At 43.5% G+C, this 26,518-nt stretch overlaps 1 protein-coding gene across 1 annotated transcript in view; it reads right to left on the bottom strand.

Moving 5' to 3' along the window:
- KIF26B (kinesin family member 26B) overlaps nucleotides 1-26,518 on the bottom strand; it is a 286,178-nt gene that overhangs the window by 15,943 nt on the left and 243,717 nt on the right. Inside the window, exons 11-12 of the mRNA XM_042023023.1 lie at nucleotides 11,955-12,117; nucleotides 7,402-10,834 (exon numbers count right to left, since the gene is read on the bottom strand). Coding sequence (XP_041878957.1) covers nucleotides 7,402-10,834; nucleotides 11,955-12,117 — 3,596 coding nt within the window. The remainder of the gene's footprint in view (nucleotides 1-7,401; nucleotides 10,835-11,954; nucleotides 12,118-26,518) is intronic.

The raw sequence follows: 26,518 nt of genomic DNA, 5'->3' as shown, positions 1-26,518 counted from the left end.
CACACCTATACGAGATATGTTTCTGTACCGGTATGAGGAATACGCTGACATACAGCCAACTTCTAATTTTTTTCTGTTTGTGTAGTTCATTTCTATCTACCCAGTTCATTTCTTAACCTTGCTTTCTGAATTACTGTCTTATTTTAAAAGGAGCTTTTCAGGGCAGTTTAGAGCTGGTGAATGAGCACTGTTGAAACCAGATCAGAAAGCAGGCCTCCTGCGGTGTGGCAGGTTGACAAGTAATCTGGGAGATGCTCCAGGGAAGATGCACATTCCCCACAATTCCTAGCAAAAAAAACCAACCACAGTCTCTTCAAAACATTTCTCTTTCTTCAGGCTGGATTTTGGTTTAACAGGTATTTGTCAGCATTGTGGCATTATTTAAGAAGCTGGTTATTATTACTACAGTACTGCACTGAAGAGCTGCTCCAGTCACTTGGACAGCAAAGGCAGAGGCTGGAGGGGGAAGGGCTCTGAAGCCAGACCATTAGCTCCCAACAGGACAGTGGTGGAGGCATTCCAGTGAGCTAATTCTGTGGCAGTGTCAGGAGCAGGTTTTATTTACACCCAGCCTAATGGTGTGCAACTCAGTCATGCATGTTACATGGAGCCTTCACCGTGCACAATAGCCTGCTGCCACTTCCTCTATTAAATCATTCCTATGTTCATGTGGCTGAAAGCTCAGTGCTGGCATGCAGTAGTCAAGCGTGTAAAAAATGATTACTCTGATCCCTTTCAACACAGATTTGCTGCATGAAATGGCCTGGCTTTGACCTGGGAAAATCAATGCTGTTGTTTTAATGAACAAAAAAAAAAAATTGGAGCTGAAGCCTGCACTTCCCCTCCCTCTACTCACCCCAGGGCTGTCCAGTCAGCAAGTCACATGCATAAAGTGGTAACCTGCATGCAAACAGCATTTTTGCGTATAATTCTAAACATCCTTTGTCATGGTAAAGGTATAATACAGGATATCAATTAGCTACCATCACTTGTAAGCAAGTTAAAGTAGAAATGTTGGAGGTGCCCTACAGCTGTCTGATACAAAGGGCAATTTTCAGCTCCCCACACTGTGCCTTAGGCAGTCTAAACATGAACCAAATTCCTTTTCACTTGGATTCAACAAGAAAAGCTCAGACTCTCTTTGTTGGTGTTTTGTTTCGTCATTATCATTTTGGCCATGTTTCAAAATGTGAGGCTTTGCAATATTGGTTGGAGACAGACTTTTGTAATTTACAGTCCGTAGATTCAGCCTCTGGCTTTTTCTGCTGCTTTCATAGACAGGGTAAGTGCTTCCAGAGAGTAAATATGTTCAAGTGTAGAGTTTTCGGGTTCCAGGAACCTCTAAATCTCCATCTTTAAAACCATCCCACCAGTGAAACCCAGAACACATTAGCATGAGGAAAAAGGAGGCCAATTTTAGATAATTAGCCATGTGTTAACAGTCTGTCTTTTTATTAAAGTGCTTAAAATCATGTAGCAATTTGCTCTTCTTTGGTGTTGAAAGTTAGTACTGAGAAAGAGCTGCAAGGAGTCATGAAACTTCACTACCAGTGTCATCAAATGCTGCAGCAGGAATCTTTAATTATCTATAGTCAGTTCCCCATGCAAAGAAGATGAAAGCACGTGCACAAACACACACACCCATACACATACACAAATCCTGTCCTGGACTGACAAAAGCAGGATCATCCAAATTCTGAGATATGCAACTCCAACTCAGGGCATAGGTTTAAACTTCAGGAATTCAACCTTTGGAAACCTTAATTTTCCCCCTGTCTTGTTTCTACTTGGCCTGACTTTCAGTAACATCTCTTAGGTTTTTGTTTTCTGATGTTCACTGATACTTAACATTCAGGAAAATGTTAAGTATCAGTGGCCTTGACTGACCCAGATGGAAAGTGCTTTTCTGGGAAGGAATTTATGCCCAAAGTCTCATGTCTTTGAGCTGCCTCCTTCTGTCTCACATCTTTTTCTCATGCCCCAGTCCCAGGTCTGTTCCCATGAGAGGGCCTGTACACACCCACTGCAAGGCAGTGGTCCCCACTGGCACCTAATGGTTGCTGCTCACTTGCTGCTCCCTCAGGCCTGCTTGGCCCCCAGATCACTGCCCTCCGTGTTTCACCCTTGCTGGCAGCACCAGCAAAGTTCCAAGCCCAGACTCAGCTTCAAAAAGCCTCAGGAAAGAAAACAGCTTCAGGAAGATCTGTGTGATCTCCATAAAATGCCTTGTTTATGATGAATGATCTCAGAACCCCTCCTGTTCTGCTGTTCCCATGGAAGGAGGTTTCTTTACAGAGAGTACTGAAACACTGTAAGGGACAGGAACCTGTAAATAACATCTGTAGGAGAGGGCAGAAAAAACTAGAAACAACATATTTATGGAAGTAACATGAAAATGCAAACAGGACTCGGCTTTACTGGGTAAACCTCATTAGAGCCTGGACTCTTCCTTTGCTATTAGCTCACAGTGAGTGAGACCCAGAGCTAACACCAAAGCTGCATCTCTGAAATCCTCTGGTCATGTTTTGCATTGAGAATAACTTTAAAGCAATGCCCACATACATCCAAACTAAGCTCAGGAAAAGATGCTAAAAATCAAACCAGAAGAGCAAAAGGCAGGTAGATATCACTTCTGATCTAAGGACCCTGCTATTACTCTTTTTTTGTACCAGCATTATCTACTTTTATGGGCTGGTAACAACAGAACACAGAAACTACACAAGTTGCCCAAGGTGATACAGTGAACCAGCAGCACACCAGAGAATATGACACAGATCTTGCAAGTCCTAATTTGCTGCCCTGCCTGCCTCCCTCTCATATCTGTTGCACCCCCGGGATACAAATACAGCTTTGGTAAAACTAAAGTTCAACCAGAATGCACTTCCTGAACACATACAGGAGTATGTATTACAAAAGCACCCTTTTCATTGCCTTTCCATGGAGCGGCACTGGGCCATTGCGCTTGGAATTTCTGAGGAGTTAAAAAATAAGATATAATTGCTGCAACTTAAAACTGTACAAACTATGCCCTAACACTTCAGTGCCCTGCTCAATACGGCACTACCTACCCAAGAGAGAGGAGGCTGGAGCCAGAGACAAAAATAAGGCTGAGATGCCAATTGTTTCTTACAGGGAAAGGCTAATGGAGTGAGCAAAGAAATCAAAGTACAATGTAGTTGTACAGATGATTTCAGGCAGAGAGGGAAAAAGGGCCTGCCACAAAACAAAAATAACAAATGAAACTCTGTTTTCCATTGCTCAGCGAGGGCAGGGGAGGATGCATGGCAAAGTCAGTTGAGGTTAGGAGTCGAGGGTACCTGTAATTTAACCCTGGCTCTGGCTCTCACTTGGCTGGGGCATTAGGCAAGTCAGTAACAGTCCCTACCTTCATTTCTCCATCTGTAAAATGGGATCTGGAATAATACTTACACCACAGGGTGGATTAAAGAGCAGCTATACAAAACTTTGAAACGTACAGCCATAGATCAGGGCTAAATAGCTTTGTTTCTGCCACAAACAGTCACTTTGGGCCAATATATGCTGACATGATGTTACAGAACCAATGTAAGATGTTAGAAAAATGGGAATGTTTATTAAATGCATAGGTTAGCTTCAGGGGAAAGGCTTACGTGGTTCATGAGGCAAATACCTGATTTTTCAATAGGTACCAGAATGCAAAAGGAATTTTTTTATTATTATGATTATTTTCTTCTAATTTTGTACACACACAGCTTTGTACCACGCTGTCTGTGAACTGTACAGGTAACCAGGCAGAGGCCAAAAATTAACCTAAGGCTAACAGTGAATATGAACTAGCTTTATCCTTCAAAAGCTGTCAGTGTAGGTCTGATACTTCATGTATGACATTCAGGGCAGAAGCACCTACACATACAAATAATGCACTTAAGAGCACTGCAAGACAAGATCTTAATCTCAAGAAAAAATGATGTCTCTCCAATGTGTCAGAACTTCAAAAGTAATTGTGAGATCTGCTGGTGATTCTCTTAAAGACTCTTTATAGCTCCTTTTAGAGGGGCCTTGGGCTGATTCATGTTGATCGTGTCTGACAGCTAGCATTTCTGTTAATAATAATCATAAATAAAGTGGACAAGGTTGCCTGACCTGAAATGAGCATATCTATAGTGCCATATCCATTACAGCACAGTGGATCTGTGACCGCAAATCAGGAAAGGTCCAATGCTCTTGACATTTTGTATTAAAATAATATCTGTCTTTTAAGATCTCAGAACCTTTGTGTGCTATCTTTTTCATTAAAAAGTGTTCTTTAAGAGATAACACACACTATAAGAAAGAAGATGTTACAGAGGATGAAAGATTGCAAAACTTTGCATTTTTTCATTATACAATAAAAATACATCTGTGAACAGCTCTATTCTCCCTTATATCTTAACTCCTCCTTCATGTTCTCCTGCATTGAAGTAATAATCCTGGTTTTATGCCATCATAAATCTGCTGACATGTGAAAAATTATACTATTATCAAACACATCAAAACAGAATTATGATTTCACTGCTGCAGGACCAAATGCAAACAGGAGCTGGGGTATATGAAAGTGAAGCCTGATTAATTTCTGGGCAGTGGTTTTCTGCTAGAAATAGGGATGGTGGTAAAAATTTGAGTTTTAAAATTTCCATAAAACCCCTGGTTGCACTTATACACAAGTCATTCCAAACAATACAGGAATTATTTGCTGATATAGGGGATCACTCTCAAAAGTAAAGTATCAGAGATGATACACTGAGAATCTCTCCCCATCAGGTGACATGCTGAATTAAGAGAGAAGCTTTGTAAATTACTGTAAGGGAGGTCAATGTGCCAGGCTATGCTGAATCCACTGGGGCAGGCAATTTCCAAGGACACAGACAGGCCCTTCACTGAAAACTCTCCACTCCAGAGATTCATGTCCAGCATCAGGCAGATAATTGCAGCATTGCTGACAAAGGAGAGAGGAACTGACTCACACAAGCAATTAGAATAAAGAGGTTAATCTCTTGGCCAGCCAAAAAAAAGGTGTATTTGGGGAAAAAGACAGGTCAAATGTTACACAGCAGTAAAAAAGCAGCAAAGCTAGGACTCCTCATGTTCCCTGCCAAAGGAAGGTTTGTACTTACATCCTCACTTGCTAATTTTGCATACCTCCACTGCATGACAAAACAGTGTCACTGTTCTGCCAGGTAGGCTCAAGGCTTCTTCTTTCCTAGTGTGTCCTCTAGACTGGTACAAGAACAGTCTTAAACCTGAGTCTCAAACAGATCTCTCCTTCACAACTCCCTTTTCATGACCACTGACACAATATTTAGTCCTGCACAGGGGTTATCAAAAGCCAAAGCTGTGAGCCAAAATACAGCCCTGGTATAAAATACAACACACACATCTTCAGCTTGTCTGTAATTAGAGCACCACAAAGACAATGCTTTTGTCACTCATATCTCCAGCCTTGTCCAGGCTCCAATGTGCTATCAAAGCAGAGAAAAGTAAAATGAAACAAGGAGTTTTGTGAGCATCAGAGTAAACAAATCCTGGTCCTCTAGTGATTTAGTTTGGAGATGAACTCTGGTGTCTAAAGAATCCAGAAGCTCTGCCTGAAGGTTTATTAGAGTATTTTTGCAAAATATCTCCCTCGGGGGAGTAAGGCGGGGGGGAGGGGGCGGGGGTATTCTCTAGTATCTAGTTTGGTCCCTTATCTGCACAGCTGCCTATTTTCACAGAACTTGATAAATTTTTCCATCTAAATGACCTGTGGAAAAAGTCCATATTAGATTGGCAGTTTCTCCACAAGACACAATCCAGTTGTCAGTTTACACCCACAAATGCCATCTCTGTGGACAGCTTTATTTTCCTTTACCACAAGATGCAAATCATCCTTCTCTTCCTTGCAAGTTATTATTAACAAGTTTATATTTGAAAGGGGCTTTTAGAGGCAGAGCTCCTCAGAAAGAGGAAAATCAATATAGTACCATTTAACTGAAGGGCTAGGAAAAGAGATTTTCTCAGAGGATGCAAAGTTAACTTCAGAAATATTATTTGGTCATTTGGTCTGGTCTCGCATCATGTAGAGTGATCACTTTCAGATGCATCCTCTGAACAGGTACAATCAGCTATGCATTTATGGATGTTGCTTTAATAGCAGTATCTATTCCATTCACATCTGTGCTGCACATGTTCTTTCTGCTACCACAGTCAAGAGCATAAATAAAGGGTGAGTTATGCATTACTCTGTTCACTGGAAATTAATTCCAGAGGTGAGTATCCCAGCAAGTGGAATGGCTGGTGAATTAGGAACACTATGAGAAAAGACAGAGCTACTGTAGAATGAGTAGCTACTGATACTCCACATACCTGTGCCACCAGATCCAATGTCAACATGAATTTTTTTCAGAAGTAAGTTAGGCAGGACTTGCACTACAGGTTGGGAAAACAGCACCCAGGAAAAATGTGAGGTGACCAGCTCATGAATGGTCCCCATCCCTGTTCTGCAACTTTATGAAACTTGCTCTAGTGGAAAGATGTACCAGTTGCAACTGCACAGACTCCTGATATGACCCAGGAGGCTCTTGCTGTCTAATTAAAAAGTGCTGATGTAGTGTGAAGCTACTGGGGATTATGTCTGAACAAAGATGAGGCTTCCCGATCCATTCCATGATCACTAAAAGCATTTCAGATTTGCAAGTGCTTCAGTGCAGTAGTTCCTATATATTGTTCTTAATATTATCTATTATTTGTTATCAATGAATTTCTGGGAAAAGGAGCCACAACTCAAAAGTTAAAAGGCAAGAGTCTCAGGTACAGGATAACATCTTTCAAGGGGCATGGGCACATTTTTGTTCCATCTTCTGTGTGGGAAGAAGAAACTCAAAAGTGGTTTCAGATGTAGGGTATCTTGCACCTTTGGGCATCCAGAGCACACAAGGAGCAAAAATGGGCTCACAAAAGTTACAGCTATTCAGCAAGACTCTGGTCTTGGGCTGGTGAAACCTGTGCATATTAAGAGGGAAGTCTGTGTGCAAAGTGCTTAAGAATAACAGTTACATTTCCTAGCCTCATAAAGGCATCTTTCTGGAATCAAATCAGAATAATATTTGTATAAATAAATACTTGAATGTGGCTGCCATTGGCAACATTAACCAGTTTTTGTTCATCTGAAGTAAACCTAAGTGAAAGAGCTCAGGGGAAGACTCCACTGCAAAGGCAATGCAACCACCCAGGATTTGTGAATGTTCCAAAATGAAAAAAGGCAGAGCCTAAGATATTTACCATGCCCTTTCTTCGCAGCTAAGAGATGGAACTGGTGTTTAACTTGCTCACCCTTAGGGCCAGCCTACCCACTGCGTACTAATCTGCTTCGGTCTGCATCCCTCTTTCCCACCACCACAAGCTTACCTGCATTTAATCGTTTCTTTGGGGTTTTGAGGCTCCGGCACCTGCCACTGGCAGAGCTGCTGTTCTCGCTCATGGAGTCCTGTGCTGAGGAGGCGCTCCCCGTGGCCTCACTGTCCCTCATCATGCTCTCGTAGCCGCTGCTGCCCCCACTGTGGTAGAAGAGGGCTGTTTTCCCCATGGCGGGGGGCAGCTCCCCGCTCAGGACACTGCTGTTGTCACTCCCATGGCCGCTGCTGCAGCGGTGAGGTTTCCGAGGAGGAGTGATCTTGCTGTAAGGTGAAGGCAGCATGTGAACAGCTGGCTTCTCATCTCCGGGAAGGCCCCCGCGCTCATCTGCCTCCGAGCCTCCCCGCAGCTGTACGCCTCTGGCACTGGTGCTCCCTTGGAGCAGCTCTGAAATCCGCCCATTGACAGCCCGAAGGGGCAATTTGGAAGCAAGGCTGGAGCCCCGGCTTCTGCTGAGGGACTGCATTGACCAGGACATGTTCTTCCCACTTGGGGGCAAACTGGAGCTCTGCCCTACGGACTGAGGCAGAGACTTGGTAGAGAAGCTGAGTGTTTTGGTGGCAGAGGCAGAGAGGCTGCGGGCCTTGGGACTTGCCAGCAGGAGCTTGCTGACTGCAGAGATCTTTGACTGGCTGGCTTTTGGGGAGGCCCCTGCCGACTGAGAGAGGCCTGAGTTGGTGGGTGAGGACATGGCACTGCGGCTGAGGCTCCTTCCAGCCCTAGGCATGGTGGTGTCTCTGCCAGGGCTCATTTTGGAGCTCACAGAGGACAGACTTTCTGCTCTTTCCAGTGACAAACACTCATAGTGGCTTCCTGTGGACCTCCCTAGGGAGTTGGTCCTGCTGGCGAGCTGCTCCAGCTTGGCACTGAAGAGCTTGCTGCTGCTGTTGTTGATGCTGCTGTCAATGCCAGGGCCTTTTTGTTTGGCACTGTGCTCCTCAGGGAAGCTGGCCAGGAAGGACATAGGCTGGCTGGAGGGACTGCTTGTGGTGCTGCTGGCTGCACTGTGCTGGGGGCTGGCTCTGTTCTTCTGATCCAAGCTTGACTTTCTCACAGGTGGCAGAGGAGGGGTCCCTTTGGGACGAGTGAGGATGCAGTGTTTGGGAGAGGCCATTTTCTTGTCAAGACTAGCCTTAGAAAACTGGGGGAGAGCAGGAGAACTGACTCCGCTGCTGTCAGTAGAAGTAGGATGGGGATGACTATCAGACTCCTCCACCTTGCTTGCCTTTGGGAACCCTCGAGGGAGGCTACAATTCTTGAAGCCATCACTGGAATGAACAGGGCTTTGAGTTGCAGAGCCGGATGCTGCCACCTCACACCCATCCACAATCCTTTTTAGACTGTCAGATCCTGGGGAGATAGAGGTGTCCCCACTGCTGGTGCTAAACCTGTCTGCTGGGGACTGCTTTGTGCTGTGCTCAGGCTTGGCTGAAACCGCGACTGTATCAGGCCTTGGCCCATCACTGCTCCCAGAGCTGTCCTTTTTAACATCTTCTTCTCTCTTCAGCCAAGGGTCTTCAAATTTGATAACCTTCTTAGCAATGGATTCTTTCCCATCATGGGGATGAACAGCTTTTGGGTCTGCAGTTACTGCCAGTACAGCACCATCAGTCTCTTGAGCTTTGAAGGAATTAACAGCAATACATGGATACACGGTAATGTTTGTCTTCATTGGAATGTAGCCTTCACAGCTGCTAAGGCTTGCGGTGTTTTTGATGGTGACAGTAGTTTTGCCTAGAGCTGATATTTTACAGCCTTTGATGGGTGGCACTTTGCCGAAGGCTTCCTCCCCCATTTCCGACAGTATAAGCATGTTGTCAGTCACTGACTTCTGTTTGTCACTTACACAAATCATGCTGGCACTTTGTATGGTGCTTGCAAACTCGGAGACGGGGGGTTCTGCCATAGCTTCCCCATGCCCATAGCATGCCTGGGCTATGAAGCTGTGGCACGACTGGTCCCCGTCACTCCCTGTGCTCATTTCACTCAACCATGAGCTGATGGATGAGCGCCTGCTGCCATCATCTTGGGGTTTGTCATCCAGACTCAACTTTGGAAGAGGAAGAAACTGTGTGATGCTGACTTCAGACACAGGAGCTGAACTGGAGTAACATTCAAGATCTTCAGAGATACTGCTGATAATACTGACTGGCCTAGAGCCAGAGGCCAAAGCCTGCACAGAGCAGTCACTGTTAAAACTGATGATACTGGTCGGGCGCCCATTGTCAAGGACACCACTAATGGTCAGCTCTTCCACTAGAGTGAACACCAGCTCGTCCTCTCCATTCAGCTCCAGTGGCTGCTGAACAGTCACCATGGTGGTGCTCAGAATCTCCTTCTTGGATTCTGGAGAAATGCTGTGTTGCCGATCTTCATTGAGAACCGTCTCTTCAAAATCCCCATTGCTGGATGACACGGACTTCTTAATAATCTGAGGGCTCATGCCTACAGGTGGGGTCCGGATTTCTGGCTGTAATAATGATTCACTAGATGTCATTGCAGCATCCCTACTCAGGGGAGCTGGTGGGGGAGTGGAGCTGGGCAGGACTCCTTTCTGCGTATAGACCTTGCACCTCTGGGAAGGAGAAGTTGGTGGCTTATACTCAGATGTCTTCGAGAGGCTTGCAATGCCAAGCCGAGGTGAACCCATTGGCCGAGGTTTGCCTTCCACAAATCCACAGGTGTTGAGCCCTTCTCTGCTGCTCTGCAAGCTGGTGCTGTGTGCTAGCGGACAAGAGTTAAGCTCTTTACTAGAGCTGCCTGTTACACTCCTGGGAGAAGAAGGAGTTGAAAGATTGGTAAGAGCTCCAGAAGGAACAGGGGAGTGATTTCTCCTAGTTTTGCTGGGTGTTGTATTTGTATTTTCCTTGGCTTCTCTATCAGGATGCTGACATTCTGGCATTGTATCTTCCTTATCTGACTCTGGTAAGTGGCTAAGCTCTGCCAGCTGGCTTGAGACAGCGCACTTAGACATCTGGTCTGAGCTAAATTGAGCAGGAATCTCTTCAAAGGGAAATTTGTCGGTCTCTTCACTGCCATCTATGCAATCCAGCCTCTCTTGGAGCTCTGCAAAGGTGTTGCACTTCAGGCAGTCTCTTTCAGACGTGCTGGGCCCTGATTCACTAACTTCCTCCAACCTGCCCTCATTTTTGGTCTTTTGCAGAGCAGGAACTATGGGAACAAAGTCAGGGGGACCCTCGTTATCTGTTAGTTCCTTGTCAGAAAGGGCAGTGCCATTGGGGCCAACGTAAATCACCGTGTCACAGGACTGCTCACTGCTGGATGAATAATCAGGATCACTTGACAAATGCAAAATAGGGAAGTCTGGGTCCACGGTGTTTCTAGAATGGAAAGGCCTCAGCTGGGTTGGCCTCCGCATCCTGCCCTCCTCACAAGAGCTCTCTCCTCCAGAAGAGCTTGATGTGTACTGCAATATGAGAGAGAGAGAGTCTATGACATTTCAGCATTGCAAGCTGCTCCTTGCACAAACTGCATAGACAAAAAGGTCACGGCCACATCTGAACTGGGAGAACTCTAAACTAAGGCACAGAACTCTGAGGCTGCTCATCCACAGCCCTAGGGCAGACACACAGCTATGTTCAATGGAGAACCCAAAGCCTCAGCTCTGAGTCCCACTCCAAATCATAAGATTTCCCAAAAAAAGTACTAAAAATATGAATTAGAATACTTTCCTTACCTGAGCCTGGCCAAAGAGATCAGGTATTTGGCAAAGGCTTTGCTGATTGTGTGTGTGTGTATGTTTGTGTATTTGAAGAGGAACAAGAAATCTCATTACATATGACCCCACAGTACCAGTGTGTGGAACTTAGTTAGAACACGTTAGTGCACTCAGAGGTCTCTGGAGACACACTGCTCTGATGGCATGTGGACTGAACCTTTCACTTGTGTCTCTTCAATCAGTTGACAAAAAAAGCTTTTGTCAATCTGTAGGCAGCCAATTTAAATTAAATGCATAAAATTCACTCATTCTGCCCAATTCACATCATAAATTGCACAGAAGCAACCAGAACTCTAAAACATGAAAATGGATATAGTCCATCTTCACTCTACTTCTATCACCCATATTTAGAAGCAGTAGGAATAAAAGTGTCATCAATGCTGACATTGGACACAATTGTTCTGCATTTATGTTGCTCCCGCTCTCTCTGAGAAGCACAGAGAATCTAATTCTTAATTAATCCAAATTTTCTTTAAATCTACAGCAGTTTAACTCCTTATTATGTCATTAGCACTAGGAGCATAAGGGAAAATAAATGCTCCCTGACAACTGTATTATTAAACAAGGTCAGTGTACAAACCTGCTACAGCAGATGTGTCTGAACTCACTCCTCTGTTTCTGAAGCTGAAGCATTTACCCCTCTGATACTGCTCTCTGACACTTGCCTAGGACTGGGTACAAACAACCCATACACTTTGGAATTGATTACTGATTTTGTTACATGCTGCTCTACCCAGTTAAGAATCCTTCATGATCCTTCTTCCTCCCTCCTGCATCATTATAAGAAGGGAGTTACACACTGTCTTACCTTAGTTTTCTTTTTCTTCATCCTGAGGACCCTTGAGGCAATCTGGATGGTGGAGAGTGTCTCAGCGTAGTTCCCCGCAGCCGCTGAAATGTGAGCGATCATCGTGGTGCGGCAGTTCATATTCCCCAAGGACTCTCGGAGCAGCATGGTCAGCTTGCTGTCTCTGCAAAATAAAATGAATTAAGGCTACATTAGCCAGCAAGGCTTCACTTTGGCCATCATGATGTAACTTGGCTCTTGGCAAGATATTTTCTCCTCTTTTTAATGGAATCCTAATTAGTTTCCTTCCTCAGGTTTGCACTATGTTGTGCAGCTGAGCATGCTGAAAGACCCTGGACTACAATTCAAACTTCTTTTCTCTTTCCAGTTCCCCTTTTTTGTCTCCTTTTGGTCTCAGTCCTTCTCCATTGTTACCATTGCCAACAGTGAGGTGCAGACCAGCAGTGGAGACTGTTAAGGAGCCACAGCAGCAAACACCAAACTGCTGCTCTTTTGAAGTGCACAGTGTGCAGACAAACCCTGGCCCAGCTCTGGAGGACAAGAGGGTACTGGATTAGATTAGAGAGCACAATTTTTTTGTTGCCTTCTAGGGCATTGGGTAACTTGATATTAATAACAGTTAAATCACTGAAGTCAATTTTGGAAGATGCTGGTAAAATACAAACCAATCAAGCCTTCAAACTTCACACAATTGTTCTTTCATATTAGATCTTTTCTTTCACTAAGGCAGAAATCAAATTTTCTGTTCTAGCCATTTACTGTATTGTTCAGCACCAGATAGCTTTTGAAATGCAGATGCCTTATTGTGGGGCTGTCTGTGACTGGACTGAGAATATGAATTTTAACAGAATAATGATGCATATATAGTATTTTTGAGGTGGTCATCTAATCCTGTAGTCAGAAATGCACAATATATTATTTTTAAAGTGACCTTTAGTTCCATGGTGTACGGGTCAGCTGGATGGTTAGCTGGGAAATGGCATTCTCTTGAAGAGAGTCTCCCCTGTGCTAAAGGTTGTGGATGATGATTACATACAGCTGGAAACAAAGAGAGCAGCAGCCTGATATTTATCTATCTATCACTAAAGGAATTGCTTCCCCTGTTGTAATGATGGTGATAGCTTCAGTGGCTGCAGATCAGATTTTTGGGGCTCACTGTTAAATATCTGTAAATGACCCATGGTGCATGTGTTTCCTTGTTCATTCACTTGAAATTTCCAGCTCACAGGAACTCTGCATAAAGCTACAACTGCTGGGAACTGAAGCTATGCCTGCTGGATGGGATTGATGAGCAACACTCTTGGACCTCTCTTTTTGATTGAATAAACAACAACATTTTGCTGCATATTTTGATGCAATAGCTCTGGAGAGTTCTCATCTCCTGAGACTTCTCGTACTTCTAGTACTGCAGTTTCAGCTTGACTAGAAATACTGAAAGTAAAACCTTTTTTTTTGTTTCAGGATTTCTGCTTCCATCTGCTCCAGACACATTGAAGACAGTCTAGTGTCTTTGAGAAGCAAACATCCATAAAGACTATACTGAGACAGCCTCACTCATTTCACTTGTGACCTAAGGCTGCTTTGAATCTACAGATCCAGAGTTAATAAGCTGCTGTGTCTCAGGTTAGTGTCCCTCCTTTCCATCACGGAATAATTAAGATGTCAAATTTTGTACATCAGTTACTGCCACTCCAATGCAGAGTAACATGGAAATTATTAAACATCTGCACAGAAATCAATAACAAGCCTTTCATTTCCCAGTGCTTCTACCATAGCAAAACATGAGACAACAGGAGAAAGCACAAAAAAAAACATTCTAAAAATGTTGGTCTCCTGAGAATGCATAACCCATGCAGCCAGCATCAACACTGAGGTGTGGCTTTCCTAGAGATATATGCATTAGGAATGTAAAATAATCTGTGCCATCTGCCTTGTACTGAAATACCCACTTGCAAGAAGAATAACGATACTGAGGAAATACCTATTTATAATTCAAATGATCCTCTGACATGGACAGGAACTAAAGGGCAGATTTGTTAAGGATTAAAGCATGAACCTAGCAGTAAAAAGTCCAGCTAGCACTGATTTCTAATTTCAGAGTTTGTTCATTCAGCACAGTCTATATCTTGACGCTCAACTTCACCTTGTACCCAGAGAAAATAACTAGCCTCATGTCACTACTGTACTCTGAAAAATAACATGAAGAGGAAGAAAGTTACTAAACACAGATTCTTGTCAATTCTGGACATTGTCGTAAGACAAGTTCAGCTGTTCAAGGTTCACTGACCTCTCACAACAGCACCTACTAAGTTCTGAAGGAAAGAAAGAAAGAAAATAAAAGAGAATATAAGACATTTAAAAGTGTGGCGTAATTTTTAACTCACTCTATCCTCTTCAATTAAAATATTGGTAAAACATTTTAGATGTCTCACTGAAATTTGCTTGACAGACTGTATGAAACACAAAGTAGATGCTTTGTTCTTCTGAGTGCTGGCATTTCTGGTATTTCTGCCTGAAAAAATGGAAGGCTACGAATTATTTCATTAGGTCATTCATGAGCTGTTATTTGAAAATGCAAAATCTCCTGTGAAAGCAGAAGTTTTACAAAGAGGAGGTCTGCACTTCTGCACTGGAAGGGCTTTGAGAAGCAAGACCTTTGTTCATCTTCTGGCTCTGCAAATTAAACTAAGACAGGAAATTTTGAAGAAAGTCACAGAAGGTCTGCTGCTCCTGGGTGTATGTTGCTCATCATGTTAAACAGAGGCTGGCTAGCTGAAGGTCCCATATTTCTCATAGCAGCAGAGTGAAATGCATCAATGTCTTCATGGCAAATAAGAGAACTTCAGGAATGCTCATGGTCTATTTCTATTCTGCTCCGAAAGCAATAAAAATTATAGGCCAGAGCAGCACCATTTTATAAACCTGTCTTCATTTAAAATGTATTTCTATCCCATCCACTAATGTTTCTATAGTTTAGGAAATTTACCCTAAACCATCATGATTATGGGGATATAAAACACACAAGAAAATGAAGGTGGGGTCAGGATACCACACTTCAGACTCCAAAGCCTGTATATCAGTAAGTCAATTCTGCAGTCTTTTCAGTACTTAAAAGTCACCTCATTTTTTCCTAACTACATCACTTGGTCTAATAAAATACATTACCCTTACTTGTAAACTTTTTCTTGCCTAGCTTCTTAGACAATCATGGCTACAGAAAAAAGCTAATAAATATTATCCACACAGGTAAAAACCAAAAATAAAGTATGCAAAGCTGTAGCTCTGGAAAAGTCCAGAGGAAGGAGCCCTGCATGCAGGAAACTAAACATGGATATCTCTACGAAGCATGTCAGCAGGTACAGTACAGAGGTGCAGACTGCCAGGCAGAAAGCTTCAGTTCCTTCCACAGATTACCAGCCCTCCGTATGGAGAGGACCTCTCTCTTCTTCACTGTACTCCCTTTCCTCCTCTGTTGTTTCCACCCTCTAACATTACAATAGCTGCTGAAGGACTTACCTGTTTCCCTGCTGTTTTTCTGAATCTCTCAATAGGCACCCTAGCAGGTACTGAACCTCCCCAAAAGGGAGATATGGCAGTGCTGCAGTGAGAAGTGTTCTCCTCTTCTGAGACCACCATGCAAACTGGGATCAGTGTAAATTAGTCCTTTCACTTGCTCAGTAAGAAGGAAAGATGTACATCCTCATGCTTCTCTTATACCTATCTGTATTTCCCTTCCTCATGAATGATTAATTATACTCAACTTCAAACAACACACAATCTTACATTGAAGAATGAAGCACAAAATATCATGATACATTTCCTTGGACACCGCATAAATCCCAGTTGCCTGTGTACACTTAGTCAAAGTCTTTAATTTCATGACTGGGTACTACTTTTGCACTAGAGCCCTGCCTCAAACCCTGCACAGAATAAACAGTGCTCACTGAACCGTAAGTTACTTAATCTTTCATTTAATCCTTGCCTTGCAATGTATGGACTTATGCCTTATTTACTGTCAGGACTATACAAACTCTGTTCTGAATCCCAAATGACTGATTTCTTCAAAGGCTCTCTATCATTTTTCCTTTTCCCTGTGGAGCTCATCAATGCAGTCTGATGAATGCCTCTGAGGTGAGGCATATGTTCCTCTGATAATACCTGAAACATTGAAGACTTCATTAAGTATTGGTGTTTGGTATGACGCACAGATCTTTCAGAGTATTGATCATTACACAGTCTTCATATCCAAAGCACAGCTAACTTTGACTTACCTTGAACAGAAAATGGGGCAGCTGGTTCTCAATCTGGATACCCAAAAAACCAGGAATGTACAACTAGTAGCCTATCTAAAAATTTGAAGAAAACATTGGCAGAACTAGTCAGAAGGTGGTACCAGGTCCTTTCAGAATACCTCCCTTCTCTTCCACAGTCTTCCATCCCATCCTCCATATGTTTATTGACAATGACTGCATCACTGTACAGTCCTGATTCATGTCTAAAGCAGGTCCTTTATCTGCCTTGAAAAAAGATGATATTTGGGGATGGAGGGAGAACACTTAAAAGACAACACAATATATAGCCCATTAATTCTGAGATTTCGTGACCCTGTAGCAATTGATTTCATGATCCAAATGCTCTTATTATATGTATTTTATGTAATTTCATGTAGATTTGTGGTTACACTTCAATGAGACATCAGCAAGCCTGGAACATTCTGGTGTATCAAATAGCCTCAGTTGCTGAACTAGCTGGCAGCAGCAACTGGCTGCCATCTTTTGTTTGGACAAGCAGTAGAGAAGGAGAACATGACTTACAATTTACCACAGGGTTTTGCTAGCATTTGCTACCTATAGAAAAACACTAAGACTCAGGAGTAATGCACTCCTTTCCTGTGCTGTAGGAAAGTTGTGATCTCATGTGTTCATGTCCTTTTTGACATGCTCTTCTCTCATCAGACAATCCTGCACTCTTTTATCAGTGTCTATCCTAGGCTTTCCTCATCTAACCTTTGTGCTTGTTCTAATTCCCATACCATGACACTCATCCCCAGTTCCTCCCCAAGACAGCCTGGCAGAGCTCAGTTTCATCCTGCAGTGGTCAAAGCAGCTACACCAGACTTTGCCATTCTCCTTTGCCATCACTGCTAGACATTCTTCCAGTATTAAACTCCTCTTTCTTCCCCCTCTTCCTCCCACAAACATCCTCCACTCTCACTGCCTGTCCTCCAAGGCCCCTCTCCCCACTCAAGTTCCCCCCAGCTGCTCACTGAGACCCAGCAGAGGAATCCCAAAACGTGGCCATTATTTGGCATGGCTGATGTATCATGCTGCCAGGTGAGGGGCAGGCCAGGGTGAGGGGGCAGAGAATGGTCAGTGCCTTCCTGGATCTTCCTCTGCCAGGTCCTCCAGCTTTAAGAAAATCTGTGTGAGCAATGTGTTCAAAGTGAGCTACACAGAAAAGAGGGAAATGGTAATTGCTTTTGTTTGGGGCTGCAAAATAGAATTCATGAATAGAAAATGAAGCAATAAGAATAAATATTGTGCTCAGGAAATTCACAGGAATTTTCGTTGGCCAGCATTTCATTCTGTGTCTGGGAGACACAAACACAGAATTGTTTCACAAAAAGGAGGCAATACTGGAGAGGAAGATACAACTGAAGTGTTGGAATAACGATTTTTCTGTGGATTATTTACCCAATTGTATTCTATGCTTTGTTTTTTTTCCCCCCACCCCACACCTTAACAACAAATATTTTCTTTGTCTTCCCTTTCCTCTCACCCCACTGCTACGTGGATTTTGGCTATTCAATGACAACAGCAGCACCATCAGAAAGAAATAGGAATAATAACATTCCACAAGGGAGACAATACAATAGTACAGCTAAGCTTTAGGAAGTGCAAGACTGCGTGTTTGTGCTCTCTATTAATCATATACTTTAATGTCTTCCTAGGCACTTGGCCAAAAGGAGAAAGTTGTCAACTCCCTCAAGGTGTTACTGTTACAGCATCAGATGATGTATGCCCTCAGGTGTCTTGTAATCTAATTATTTATAGAGGAATGTCAAAGGAAAAATCTCAGTAACTATGGCAGTCATTTCTGATCATGAAGTCTTAACTCTGCTCCTTTGAGCTGATGCACTGCTTTATTCACAGTAATAAATGTTTACATAACAAAGGAACCACATAAAGACTATATTTGGTTTTGGCTCTTACTGCATGGGAATAATCTCTACAAAGGACAGTTTATAGCTCAAAAAGCACAAGCCCAACAGCAGATGTTACAGGTGTGTAACAGCTGAGTTCACTATGAACCAGTACAGTTTGCTTAGTTATGTCTTTCCTTTCTGTTAATAATTTTGATAGAGGGAGAGGAAATGGGAGCAATGTGTGTAGGCACAGGCAAAATGAGGCCAGGTGGGGAGATAAAGCCCTCGATGGTTCAGCCATGTAAGCCTGGCTTTGTTAGCAGAACAAAATGAGGCAGTTGAAGAAAGATGGGTAACGTGTCAGCCCTTTAACCTGGGGAATTCTTCACCCGGTAAAAAGAGGCATTGGGGAGACAATGAACTTGCTCCAGGTGGAAGCTGGCTAGCCTTACAGGGAAGATGAAGCATAGTGGAAATCTCCACTGCCACTGCACTTAGTTATCTTGTATGAGGTGCACTAGCACAACCCAGAACACTGTGCTCACTGCAGAGGCAAAGGGGGAGCCAGCTGAAAGGACTACACTGAGGGGACACTGTGCTTAGGATCATGTACTGGGAAAATTCCACATCTGGAAAGGATGTGACACTACAGCAGTCAAAAGGTCAAGAGCAGGAGAAAGGTGTTGCTGCAGCCAACTATGGGACTTACACTTAAATTGTGCTATTACAAAACGCATATGTAATATAGGGGGATTCCCCCTACAACTGTTTTCTTTTAAGAGAAAATTTCATATTGCTGAACAATCCTTGTGCCTGTGACAACACAGGAGCATGTGGCAGATGCACAAAATAGCATCTTTTGTTTCTTTTCACCAAAGGCAGAAAATAAAATCAATGACAGAAAGACAGAGTCCCATTGGTAAGGCTGCACCTCAAATGAGTTCAGTTTTGGGCCCCTCACTGCAAGAAAGACATTGAGGTGCTGGGGCATGTCCAGAGAAGGGCAATGGAGCTGGGGAAGGGTCTGGAGAACAAATCTCATGAGGAGTGGCTGAGGTAGGTGGGGTTGTTCAGTCTGGAGAAAAGGAGGCTGAGGGGAGACCTCACTGCTCTCTACAACCTCCTGAAAGGAGATTGTAGCAAGATGGGGTTCGGCCTCTTCTCCCAAGTGTCAAGCAACTATCCCTCTCACCATAAAAGGGGCTTATTCAAGAGCTCTAACTTTTGTATAAAAGTTGCTCCAAAATGGATGAAACTTAAACAGTCCACAAAACAGACAAGGAGTGCCCTGTTATTCATAAATAACATAAAAGTTTCCTGCTTTTTTGAGGTCTTGCTGACTGATCTGACAGTAGAACTCTCCCAAAAAAGCCATTGCTATCACACAACTCCACATTTGCCTTTACATATTAAAGAGTGCTTTAAGCTGGGCACCACCTGAAGATGCACAGTGAAAGATGTCTCCTCCTTCTTCTCATTTCTGCCTTGTGCCAGCAGTGGAGCAAAAGTCACACAAGCTTCATTTAAATAATTCAACCATCATGAGAAAGATGATGTCTTTGCCCCAGCTCAGTCTTTGCCCCAGCTCTGTGTTTTATGTAGTTTGGTTCAGGGGTAATTTGCACTTTGGCAATACGAAACTGAAGACATACACCCTTACTTACAGCTCAGTGTGTTACTCTAATGACAGCTCAGAGATCCAGATGTAGCTTAAAGTCACAGCAAGTGCAGGTTTTGGGGTGGGAGAGAGGAGGTGGTTAGGAGCAGAACTCTGCTGAGGGCCAGTGATTACTTCAGAGAGAAGACTATACTGAAAGTGGAAAAAATTATCCCTCTCCCCTCTGTACTTCAAATCTCAGCACAGAACCAAACACCATTCACAAGCAGCCATTAAAAACATCCAAACAAAGCTCAAAGATAATCAAAAAGGAAAGGATCCTAGTGGTCTGTCTCATTACAGTGCCAGCTCCTAATAAATTCTAGCTGAAAAACAGGAACTCCATTAATCCAGGGAGCTAATTAGGCTCAGCAACTCTACGTCAGAGCTAAAGCCAGATTCCTCAAAATCAGCAATACCACTTGTTAAGAAAACATGCTCAATAAGTAGACTGTGATTTACAGGAGAAAAAAAAAACAAACCCTCCAGTTAAAACCAATAATGATCCAGATTTTAAATAATTTAGGGACTCTGCACTTGGCTAGGCTAACTTCTAACAAGATACACTCATAAAGGGAAGAAAAATGTCTTCTCTCTCCCCATGTCCCTCCTTCCCTGGCTCCCTTACTTGGAAGCATTATGGCAACCACAAGTTTGGCTCATCTTATCTGTATGGTTTAGTTGCTTTATATGAGAAGACAACATAGCTGCTATGGAGAAGCAACTGGAGCAGCTTAGGAGCCTGCCTGCCTCCCCTCTGGGCTGCCTGTGCCCTGACAGTGCAGCAGGAGTGCAGGGAAGGGAAGGGCTGGAATGCAGCTGAACAGTACCTGTGCCTATAGGGCAGTCATAGGGGAAACCACATGGCAAGAAAAGGTATGCAGAAACATTCCCTGACAATCTGCTGAGGGCACGTTCTGGAAAGCACCTTCACACCGGCCCCTCTGGAGGCTAATATTAGCAGGAGCAGAGCAGACACCCAGTGAGGGCACTTCCAGCACCCCTGCACGAGCATGAAGAGAGGGCACACTCCCTTTGTTCCGCGTCTTTCCTTCCCCCGCTGCTGCCCCCAGCTCCCGCTGCCTTCCGAGGGCCAAGCAGCGGGCAGACTAAAGCAAGGCTCTCCACTCGGTATTCCAGAGGCCAAGCAAAGGGCTCGTTTGTCAGGAGGCCTCAGCTCCCTGCAGTCTCATGGCTGGGGTCACACATGCTGAGCAGCCGCTCCAGGTGACAGGCGCTGCAGAGGGGGCAGGGCAGCCGCCTCAGCTCCCGCTCGGTGCAGACCAGCACCCGCCTGCCGGGCTGGCCTGACTCCTGTGTTACCCTCACCCCAGGCGGCTCGGTGACCATTTCGGCTGCCGCCCGGTGAACATCCCCTTTTGGCGATTTGGAGCGGGGACAGAACGGGGACAGCTGGCTGGCACACGGAGCACCGCCCCGCTGCCCGGCCGGAGCTGCCCGCCGCCGCGCCTGGGAGCCCCGGCCGCGAGAAACAGCGCCCTGCTCTTCGCTGCAGGGAGGGATAGGATTCAGAGGTACCCAGGGTTATTTCCTCAAACGAAAATTAACTTCAAATGTTTGTAACTGATACATGAATATTCATGATCTTTTGGGAGGATTTCATAATTACTTCATTCTGCTTAGGCTCATTTGATCTGCAGTAGTGACAGCAGTAGTTTACACTCCTTCATCAAGATGCCAACAATTTGGCAGCATGACCTTCCCAGTTTCCTGTGCTGGAGAGCAGCTCTAGTTATTCTAATTGCAATCCCAAATGGAGTGGTACCTGAAAATAAATTGACTGCTGTTCAGTTTTAGAAACCACTCCACTTGGCACTGCTCCTCATGTAAACAGATAGCATCTCCAGGAAAGTGGGAAGGTCACTCAGCAAAACACTTCGCATTTTGATAAGTAAGGTTTTATATGTCAACCTCCTAGAGCCTTCAGCCCACAGCATTATAGCAGAGGGCAGTAAAAGTGCACATACTCCCATGTGGAAAGGGGAAAAAGAGAAAAAAGAAGGCAGACTTTGGTTGTCATTAATGATATGCAAATTATACAATTCGTCTATGCCACTCATTAGATATATTCCCCAAAGAAAGTTAGACTCAAGAGTTCATACTGCCTCTGCACCTGCACACAACCTTATCACCTTCAGCAATAAACTTTTAGGCTGTTGGCAAATTTGAAGAAAGTTTGAGAAAATAATATGCAGAGCTCAAAGATAGTAAGCCTCTGTAAATGCTGTAAGGATTAGCAGCTGGGTGGATGGAGAGAAATCTTATTTGTGCTCCCACAGAAATGAGACAGATGCCTTCAACTTCTTTCTTGAACACATCAGAGAAAGCACACACGAGAGAAATTCCCAAACACAGGAAAACTTTAGGTCAGTATTTACACCCTTTTGGATGTCAGAGTGCAAGACAAGTTGTTGGAAACATTATGTTCTTGATGCTGGTGCTCCCAAGACTGTTCATTTAGATTAACAGCCAAAAAAATATTCACTTACATGATAGTGGGTCCTGACTATAAACTGTCAAAACCCAAAGTAAAGCAGTGAAAATATTAAACCCTCAGCATTAAAGCAACAGAAAGTCAGAAGCCCCAAGTCATGCTTCCAGTTCTGGTAATCAATTTAATACCTTTTAAATTTCCTTTTCACATACGGCTCCAAATTGCTTCACAGAGATGTATGAAACTGCTAAAACCTGATAAAAGAAGCAATCCCTGCCCGTTGTCAAGGAAGATGAACTTTGCAGCAGCCAAACAATCTGCAAACTAGGATGGGAATTAAGCAGGTGAAACAAGTTCCAAAAAGGAGGAATTTTTTATGTGTCATCTCCCATCTAACACTGGAGACACACTGGCCTGAGTTGCTCAGCTCCAAACCATCCACAAATTAGAACCCCATGACTTCCATTTAGGAATAATGTGTTGGCATGTACAGGGAATATGTACAGATCCTAGATGACATGCATAACTGTCTTTTAAAAATCAGGATAAGTAATAGGGGTAAGGATGGATTTAGCTGTCTAACTTTACACATTCTTAGAGTAAGAAAGCTGATTTTCTACATAACACCTATTTCTTTAAAAACCTTGGACTAGGAAGCCAATTGCACTTCAAGGTCTCAATTTACTTTACTACTCAATATATAATTTTAGGGTCAAAGTAAGTTTCTTAGACACCTGCAATGATGCTTGCAGAATCTAATGAACAGAGCATTCTCCGGCCTGCAAATCCTTGGCCTCTGTATTTGGTCTGCCAACAGTCAATATGGGTGGGGTGACCTTGTCAGGAAGTGGAGAGACACCAAGAACTCCATTCACATAAAAATGAATGGCTATCAGACAGCCAAAACCTTCATCCACAGATGGGCTGAGCTACTCATACAACTGGCTGATTTACAGATGTGATGAGACAGGCTGAGCAATAGCAATGATGATGGTGACCTGCATGGCAAATAAAGATCATAGATGAAGTCCACAAACCAGCCCCAAACATTAGGATTTTATTAACCGAAATCCACTGGCACTGTGGTCTGAACCCAGCTGTCACTGAAATCTCCAGAAAAGCTCCCATAAGCATCATCAGCATCTGAACTGGGTTTTTAAAGATTTAGTGACAGGATACATGAGACAAAGGCTAAACTGGTCCCTTCTGACGTCAAATACATGGCACTGAAATTAAACTGTGGAACCACAGGCAGCTTTATGATGACAGTTCTGACAGCATAGGACCAAATCTAGCAGCTGGTGCAGGGCAGTGGGAGTTCTGTAATCTATAAACACAGACATAAGGAAACTAAATGTTTGATTCTTTTATATCTCTCAAACTCTATTATACTTCATTCACAGAGGAGCCTAAATAAAACCTGAGGGACTCCAGGCTATGCAAGTGCTATGTGTTGTAAGTAAAAGTAGCAAACTTGGTATATAAATATTTTTAATGTATATATTTCCTATTTAAATCAACTGGAGATGGGCTGTATCAATACATTTATCTTCATCCATGCAGCAATTTAAAATATTAATGATGCACATACATTTTTTATGTTATCTGAAGTTTCACTCCTGCTTTAAATGGATTCCTCTATTTATTTTGCCCACTATAGTAACATTGATTAGACAAGATTCTCAATAGGCTCTTGTATTTCTGACACTTCAGAGATCTTACAGCCTACAACAGCAAAGGAAAGGAACTCTTTTAAACTTGCTGGTTAGGAATTGTGACATTTGTACGAACGAATGTTACTACAATTGCTTGCAGTTTTACCTGAGGAAACCAGAACATGCTTTAGAACTCAATATTATATCTATTTGGCTCAGAAAAACAACTATAAATTTGAATATTTCCATGTTAACAGCTGCCTCTCCACAAGATTGGTAGTCAGAACAGAGTTGTAAGTGGCAGAAAGCAATATACAATACTAAAGCTTGTATGTATTTAGTTTTAAATCACAAAAAGGCCTCTCTTAAAGGTAGCTGTTCAAAATCCAAGAAGCACTAAAACAAAATTTCAAAGGTAAGCTGAACCAGTCTTTCATAAAAAGATCCTTTCAAACTTTAACTGTCTTTAAAAAGCCTCTGACTGGAATCATTTACAATGTGCCTGGAAGGTCCTACTTCTGTTTACAAAGCCGCTGCTGATACTCAGGAATTCCCACAGCTGAAAATAGTTGAGGCTTGAGCACTTTTTGGCAAAGTACATATTTCAGCCTTACACTCTATCCTTGGCATTTGCTGTTGAATTTAGCCAGACAGGATGCTATAAGGACATTTGGCCTCAATCAGTACGGCCATTCTTACATTCTTAGAATTGGCTTATAAAGGTTTACAGCCCGAGTCTGCAGCCTCCTTCCTGCATCCCCTCTGCATGCCTGCTGTGAGCTCCTGAGGACACAGCAGAGTTCCTCAGCGTTCTGTCAACCCAGCCCTGTCCAGTGTGTCTGGAGACACAGAGAGGCCAAGAGGAAAGACAGTCATTCTGTAAAGACGGCACATGGACAACCACCACAGGGGGAGACAGAAGAAAGAAATGCATTGCTTGGTCCTGCGAGCCTAAGCCCCATGGGGCAGCATCAAAGCACAGGTGATGCCTGGGGTGAGAGGAAACAGAATTATTAGCTCCTGCCCCTACCCAGTACAGAGAACCATATAATCCTCCTTAAGCATTTAGAAAACCCACCTTTAAAAACATTATGGCTTTCTAACACTGCCCCCACACATTTCCACTTAGTAGCCGCATGCCAACTACTTTTCTGTTTGCTCATGCTCTTTGGTTTCCACTGCTCTGCCTCCCCAGGGATGGGAATGCTCCCGCCACATGTAGAGACACATGCTCTCTATTCCTTAACTCTCTTTGGGTATGCAAGCCAAATTCATTTCATCTTTTCTCATGTGAAAAACTCCCCTTGCCAGACTTTCTTGTACTCATTTCAGCCTGAATTCATCCTTCATCTATATGGGAGACCAGAGCTGCACCCAGGAGAGGACCTGCTACCCCCTTGCATAACTATTACTATTTTTCTGCTGTCATTCCTAATGCCTCCTCAGATTTCATTACCTTGTCACTGTTAGTTTAGCTGTGGACACCTGTGATCATTAACCAACATGCCTAAATCAGCACACACCCCCATTCCCTTTCTAGCTGATGAGCTCCCAGATTGCATCAGAAATAATTAGCAGTCCATCAGGGCACACCCTTGTATCAGTGCCATTTGTATTATGGAAGCCCTCGAGGTCCCACAGCTGCTCCCATCTGATGTTCTGATCTGCCTTTGTACAGATGATGGCTCTCAGCTTTGTGTAAGCAGTCACTATGATTAGCATGGCCCTGCTTTGTGTGCCAAGGCTGCTGGTAATAACATCAAATAAAACCTCTCCCAAAACTGGTCCTTGAAGGACTTTCCTGGTGGCCTTCCCTCTAGTTTGATAGCTCCCACTTCAATGCTAGCTACTGTTGTCTCTGCAATCTTCACTACTTCATGCATTTTACTGCTCCTTGTTGTCTTCAGCTTAACTAGTAACTTCTCAGGGGACACCAATTCAGGCATTTACTCAGATCTAGAGAGATTGAATTTCTTTCATGTAGACATTAGGTACCACATCTGCATAGAACAGAGGGTGAGGGCTGTATTCAGAAGGTTGTATCCAAATGTATGCCCATCTTGAAAGGAGGGTTGAATTTAAATGCACAGACATCTGCTCCAGATTTCCTGGTCTTGGGAACAGGCAAGATATTTCAAGGCTCACCATCTGAGAAGGCAATACTTGTTGTCTGGATTTACTTTAAAGTGAGTTTCAACTCAGGGTTTCAGGATTTGTTCCTCTCACATCTGAGTGCTAGTACCAAATTATTGTTGCAGCAGGACTTTCTTAACATCTCAGTATTAACTTTTGCAACTACTGCACGAACAAAAATTGATAATTTAATGCAGATGATTTAGCAGTGAACTCATTTAGCAGTGAACTCCTCTCTTTTCGCTATTCTTCCCCCTCCTCCTCCACACACTGATGAGCAAATCATTTAGAGAGAAGTTTGTCTGCTGACTGTATGAATTTTACTCAGTAGGAAAATACATTCATGTAATTGCATTTCAAATGGTGAGGATCTGAATAAATGAACAAGTTGTTCTATGAATAGAGGAAGTAACGAAGGCTAGTTTCCCTGAGTTTGTGTCCTGTGTTACCCCATTTTCCATACTTTGGCTGTCCCCTCTTCTGCATAGTTCCTACAACCCCACCTTGCCACATGCCACC

Source organism: Corvus kubaryi, unplaced genomic scaffold (genome assembly GCF_017639235.1).
Source record: "Corvus kubaryi isolate FWS band 111438036 unplaced genomic scaffold, C.kubaryi_AGA036_p1.0 37232, whole genome shotgun sequence".
Classification (NCBI taxonomy): Eukaryota; Metazoa; Chordata; class Aves; order Passeriformes; family Corvidae; genus Corvus; species Corvus kubaryi.
This window is presented reverse-complemented; position numbering and strand designations above follow the sequence as displayed.